Genomic DNA, 6,944 nt, shown 5'->3' on the forward strand with positions numbered 1-6,944 from the left:
ATAAGATATTGTCTTATAATTAATTAGCGTTTTTTTATAATCTTTAATAAAGTAAAGTAAATGAAACACAATATTAAATTACACTAATAACAATATTATACCTTACAAAAATACTAGACACCATAAATATCATTTACCATTTCTCTTCTAAAACATATTATTATTTACTAGTTTTATCTTCAACCTCTCTTATTATTTAGTTGCCAAAAATTGGGATTAATAATTTTCTATTTTAACTTTTGACAAGAAAGAAAGAGATAAATTAATTTTGTCTTTTTTCTTTATTCCAAAAAAAAAAGTAAAAGAAGAAGTAATTAAAAGAGAATAGTGGTTAGAGAGAGCATTCAAGTAAAAATTGAGAGAAGTATTTTATAATTTCATTCCACAATCAACGCTATAACAAAGACATATACCACCTAACTTTAATCACTTTTTTCAAACAAATACAAATTATATATACACACAATAAAATATCTATTCAAGAATATACTTATATCAAGTAAATTATATTTGAATTGAAAGTTTATAACTAAACAGAGTTATATTAGAAAAATCAAACATAAAAAAATATTAACATAACAACAATAACACTATATAATTTTTAATATGATATTATAATAAAATTATTTATGAGTAAATATAATATTTACTAGTATATTGTTACGTGCGATGCACGTATGTTATGTTTTATATTAAGTATTATATTATGAGTTCGGAAGGAAATAAATGAATAAAAAATAAATAATATTTAATTTAAAGAGATTTGAATAATAAATTTAAATTAAAGTTTTATGTCCAGTAAAAACATATTGGAATAATAATAATAAGGTTATAATATATGTTGCATTTGTTCCAGTTCTTAAAATAATAGCAGCAAGAACATATTTGACCTGGAAAAACAAATATTACAAAATTAAAAATAAGCAAAGCGTGTGTAAATTAGACAAAGAAGGAACCCTCAATTCTCAAAGTCTCGATTATAAAGTAAAATAAGTATTAAAATTTCATCTGCTCATTATAAAGCTACCTTCACTCAAAATAGCACAACAAAAGTAACAAAGAAGTATTAAAGGTGTAAATTTTACCAAAAGCAATGAGAATTAACAACTGATGATTGCATTCTGTTTCAGTAGGTGAAATTGTGAGAGAGAGAGGCTTTTGTTGTGTTTGCCTGTATGGGTGATGAATGGGTTAATAGTAAAGATTGTTTAATTTTTTGGGTTTAATTATTGAGTTTATTTTTTGAAATTTGAATGAAGCAGTGTAAAAAAATTTCAAAAAATTGTAGTTTGTTAGAGAGATATGTAAGTTAATCATAAATATTATTTAATTTTTTGGGTTTAATTATTGGGTTTATTTTTTGAAATTTGAATTTAGCCGTGTAAAAAAATTTCAAAAATGATAGGATTTGTTAGAGAGATATGTGGGTAAGATATTTTTTTTAATTTGAAAAAAGATTGTTTAATTTTTTGGTTTAATTATTGGGTTTATTTATTTGTTAACGTTTAACGTTAACCGTCTGTTAAGTTAATCGTATAAGGCTAAATAAAAAAAGAATCGTTAAACCAAGAATCGTTAAACCAAGAATTGCCGTTAGATAGAGACTTTTAATATATAAAGATATACGTACCACAATTTAGAATAAAATTATTAATTTTACATAAATATTATATTTATATTTATTAAGATATAAATATTCTTATACAGATGTATATTTTTTAATACGCGATTTTAAAAATGTATAACTAATTACAATATTGATGTTATAGTCTCTAATTATTATATAAAAAAAATTAACTTATAATTTAGGTCAATTATAAATAAGAATAATTATATTTTTATAATATATATAAATTATAAATTTATTTATTTTACACTAAATTGTGATACATGTATAAATATTATATTTACTAAACAATAATTTTACTATGATATAATATTAAGTATTATTTATTATTATTGTTGTTACATTTGATTTTTTTTTTTTTTGGTATTTTTTTTTTTCGTCTACATCTATTTAATTATAACATCTCAATTAGAATATAATTTAATTGATCATAATTATATTCTTAGATAAAAATTTTACTGTATAAATATGTAATAATTATTTTATAAAAACAATAATATATCTAGCAATTTTACAATAAGGATTTTCTTTTTCTCACAGATAAGAGTATTTTAATTTTAGCATTTAAAAAAATTATTTTATGCAATATATATTATAATTATTTAAAACACCTAAATAATTTAAAGTGTGAAAAACTACTCACATATGAAATATTCAAACCAAGGTATTATATGCATGTTTTGACTACATTATAAATTATTTTAGAAAATTATGTAATACTAAAATAATACAATGTACATAGTCATATAAATCTTGTCGAAAATACAAAATAAGCTCTCATGAAGTTTGTTTTATACGTGTGTCAAATAAAATATTTTAAAATTTATTTTTTATATTCTGTGTGACAGTCAGTAGTCTCGTGATCTATAAGGAGAAATACTGGGTAAGTTGTGCAATCCTACATTGCTTGGAAAAGGTCAAGTGGAATGATTCTAAGACTGTGTAGGTATATAATTACACAATTGAAGAGGGCTTAAATAGATTGATTGATACCACATATATCAACAAGGTGCATCTTATTTTCTAGTAGCCCATCACGAACGAACTCCACAGTTAAGCATGCTTGATCTAGGGTAATTCCATGTGACCTACTGGGAAGTATTCCCAGGAGTGTGTGAGTGAGGACAAAGCACACTGGAAACACTCGTGTTGGTTTGTAGGATTAGTCATCAGTTTAGGAAGCAGCCAGAGTGACATACTCGTGTATAAGAGCGAGCCATCATTTTGTGGGTGTAAGGACCCAATGAAAATTTAAAGCAGTGGCGTTACATTATAAATTATTTTAATATTTTACAAACATTGAAAGAGGTTAAATAATTACAATGTAAACTGTAAAAAAAAATATTTATATTATAATTTTTCTACGTGACAGTTTGAATGTGGAAAACATGTCTCACACAAAACTATTTTCAAATTCCAATATATCTATGTTATATTAAATGTGATTATACAACAAAATTGTTGTTTTTTTTTTAAACAATACTATTTAAATTTAAACTTACTATACATTTTCTTTATATCTTTTGTCTTATATTAAATGTGAGTATATAACATAAAATATTTTTTCTTACATTCTGATTCAAATTTAAATTTATTGTACATATTTAAAAATTATCTTTCTAATATCATATATTTTTAATAAATTAATTTTTTGCCTAATTTTTTTTATATATATTTTTATATTTGTCTCGACAAAAGAAAAAAAAAAATTGTCTATGTAAATTTATATTTTTTATTTTTATTTTGTATATTTTTATATTTATTCTATAAAAAAATATTATTTATATTTTTATTCTCCCATATCTATATATGTCCCCAAAAATTTTATGTTTTTTCTATAAAAATAATATATATTTTTTATTAATAGACTATTTTTGCAGATTTTTTTTTCTTTTTCTCCTCCTAACATTTACTGTTAGCTTAGCCACTGCCCATACCAACCATGAACCAAAACATGTTCCTTGAACTTTTAAGGTCGTTAAAAATATCCCTTGAACTATTGAGATTGTTGGATTTAAGGACTTTTGTCTAATTTTAGTAAAAAAAGTCTAACATGGATGAAAGTTTGGGGGGCATGATTTAGTATATGTCAAAGTTCGAGGGGTATGATTTGGTAGATATCAAAGTCTAGGGAGCATGATTTAGTACATAAACAATCACTGAAATAGTAAAATTGAATGAAATTAAACAAAAGTTCTTAAATCTAACAATCTCAATAGTACAGGAGAATTTTTAACAATCAAAATAGTTCAAAGGATATAATTTGATACATGTTAAAATTTAGAAGGTAAAAATCCTAATTAACCAATAAAAAACTACAAAACCTATTAACTTAAAAAAATGTCAAAAACATAATTAAATTTCTACACATAATCAATTTAAATAAGAGTCACATTATTTCTAATTGAAAAATCTTGAAAAGCACCTAACACCACTTAAGGTGGCATATAGCTATATTAGTGCAATTAGTATATTTAGATTTGGCCTATGTAATAAATTTTATGGAACATTATTAACCAATCCTAAGACACTATTTTGTAGTAGTGCTAAACACTACTAGTATTTTATAAGAGAAATGATAAAGGGCACCAGTGGTGTCTAGCACTCTCCTATTTGTCAATATCGTTATTAGTCCAACTAAGTATCGGGTCTCATACAATTTAATATAATAGCTTTTAAAGAGTATCACTAGCCAATCACAACGCGACATGTCGAGAAGGTGTTAAACATCACTGGTGCCTAATAACAATGCTCATTTTATAATAATATTTCTTTTAATTATATAGTTGAGATTAATTGTACATTATTTTGTAAAACAAATATGTATAAGCCTATAAATGTATAGTACTTATTATTCTAAACTAAAACCAGCCTCTAACATTTTTTGATATTAGACACTAGTGGTACTTAACATTATTTAAAAGTTTATTTTATGATTGATTAGCAATATTCTTTAAAAATTATTAGTATTTATCATAATAATAATAATAATAATAATAATAAAGGATATAGTTGACTAGTCAAAAGAAACATTAATAACTAAGGACATAAAGACGTTGGGAAGGTTAGTTTGAATGGAGACATAGATATATTGACTACTAATGCTTTTTCTCTCTCTTTGACTACTAAAATAAAAATGCTACCGCATAAGGTATCACTATCTTCTAGCTACACACACACAAAACATAATAATATCCACAAAAATAAAAACAAATATTAAAATTTATATTTGATAATTTATAATAATTAATAATATGTATACTATGAAGATGAAGAAGAAGAAGAAGATTCAAATTTGTAATATTTATCAACTGCAACAGAAACATCCCAAGTGCAACTTAATCCTTTTGGTATTACAACAAGGTCTCCAGCTCCAAATTCAACCGAAAATTCTGATTCTGATTCTGATTCTGATTTCGATTTTGACCCTTTTAGATATGCCTTCACTTTCCCTCTTACCAAATAACATGTTTCTTCAGCATCAAATTTCAATTGGTATTTTCCAGGAGAACAACCCCATCTTCACAAAAAAAAAAAATTAAAAAATTTTAAAAATTAAATAAAAAATAATATATGTATATATATATAGAGAGAGAGAGATGAGAAATTAGAGGCTTACTTGGGCCAACACTTGATATTCAACTCAGAAAGCTTGGCTTCAGATGGGTTATTCTCAACTATAATTCTTAAGGAGGAAGAGTTTGATGATGATGAGTTAGCCATATATGATAATATGTATAAAACTTTATATATATATATATATTGGTTAATTTAGGTTTAAGGGAATCTTTTAAATGGGAGAGAAAGATGAGAGAGATTGTTTATATGCATATATATAAATGAGTACTGTTTGGATGTGAAGATATTATATATATTCTTTTTGCTTTTGAGAAATGCATAAATGGAAATTTAATTACATATTGATATAATTAGTGTGACTAGTAAAAAATTAAGTATTGAGTCTTATATCATTTAATGTAATAATTATTATAAAATAGAATAATTTGCAATATAAATACTTTTAGTTACAGATAAATACATAAGTTTAATTTTTGACAGTCATAATACTTAAGTTATATTTTTAGAATTGAGTAATTTGCGGCATAAATACCTAAGTTTTATGCCGAGTAGCAGATAAATACCTAAGTCCTATTTTTGGCGGTAAAAATACCTTCCGTCACTACTCTGGAACTTCCGTAGGTACCTCTCCGTTATGTGTCAGATTAGTATCCACGTGTCACTTCGTGATTAGTCCAGATATTTTAATTTTTAATTTTTAATTTTTATTTGTAAATAAATTTAAAAATTAAAAATTAAAAAATTAAAATCAAAATAAAATAATAAATATTTAATATTCATATATTTTAATTTAATTAAAATAAAACAAATTATTAATTAAAACCTAAAAACTAAAAACTAACAAATAAACCCAAAACAAATTGGAGCCGCTCTCTCTCCTCCCCTTTCTTTCACGGTCTCTCTTCCTCTACTCAAGCTTCAACAATGGTTTTTGTGAAAGCACAAAAATCGAAGGCCTACTTCAAGAGGTTTCAGGTTAAGTTCAAGAGAAGGAGAGAGGGAAAGACTGATTACCGTGCTAGGATTAGATTGATTAATCAGGAACACAAAAGAAATTGAAGTCCTCTTCTTCTTCCTGCCCTTCTTCTTCTTCAACCCTCACCAATGGCTGCTGCTGCTTCATCATCAGCCTCCACAGTTCGTCAGGTCAAGTTGGACCGAGAGAGCAAGCTTCGACTTCGGCACCAAAATCCCACCTGAAATAAACAAATCTTTTTCTCTTTGCTTGATGCCAGACGGAGCAACTCGACAAAGATCTCGGAGAGGCTTCGATGCTAGACGGAGATCTGTATTTTTTTTTTTCTGGGTTCGAGTATACAGTGTTGGTCTTGGCAGGCCTCTGTTTGCAGCTCTTGGCAGCTCTTGGTAGGCCACTAGAGGAAAAGAAGGATGCGGTCTTGGCAGCTCTGGTTTGCAAGTTTTCATTCGCAGAAGTGGAGGGGGAGAGAACGTGATTTTAGGGGTTAGGGATTTTAGGTTTTCAGATTTTTTAGGTTTTGAATTTAATTTTATATTTAATTTAATTTTAAGTTTTTGTGTTTAACAAAACTAATCCTCTTTTGTTGGATTTTTTTTTTTATTAACATAGGATTAAATTTTAAGTTTTTTTTTTAGATGAGATTAAATTTTTAGTTTATGTATTAGATAATTTGGTTATTTTTTATTTTAAAAATAATTTTTAAATATATAAGAATTAATGATAAAAAAATTTGATTATATTTATTTTTATTTATTTTTT

At 25.3% G+C, this 6,944-nt stretch overlaps 1 protein-coding gene across 1 annotated transcript; it reads right to left on the bottom strand.

The window, feature by feature from the left end:
- Positions 1-4,716: 4,716 nt before the first annotated feature.
- On the bottom strand, positions 4,717-5,469 carry LOC115714622 (uncharacterized). Its single transcript, XM_030643368.2, has 2 exons — positions 5,247-5,469; positions 4,717-5,147 (listed from the first exon to the last, which is right to left on the bottom strand). Exons 1-2 carry the CDS (start codon positions 5,348-5,350, stop codon positions 4,889-4,891), a joined length of 363 nt encoding a protein of 120 aa, XP_030499228.1. The 5' UTR covers positions 5,351-5,469; the 3' UTR covers positions 4,717-4,888.
- Between the last annotated feature and the right edge of the window lie 1,475 nt (positions 5,470-6,944).

The sequence above is a fragment of the Cannabis sativa genome, chromosome 4 (genome assembly GCF_029168945.1).
Source record: "Cannabis sativa cultivar Pink pepper isolate KNU-18-1 chromosome 4, ASM2916894v1, whole genome shotgun sequence".
In the NCBI taxonomy this organism is placed as follows: domain Eukaryota; kingdom Viridiplantae; phylum Streptophyta; class Magnoliopsida; order Rosales; family Cannabaceae; genus Cannabis; species Cannabis sativa.

Bases quoted from the DNA above. Each gene is read 5' to 3' on its own strand.
- LOC115714622 (XM_030643368.2), bottom strand. From the start codon at position 5,350: ATGGCTAACTCATCATCATCAAACTCTTCCTCCTTAAGAATTATAGTT. The intron at 5,148-5,246 runs GTAAGCCTCTAA...TTTTTTGTGAAG, and splicing joins AATATCAAGTGTTGGCCCAA to ATGGGGTTGTTCTCCTGGAA.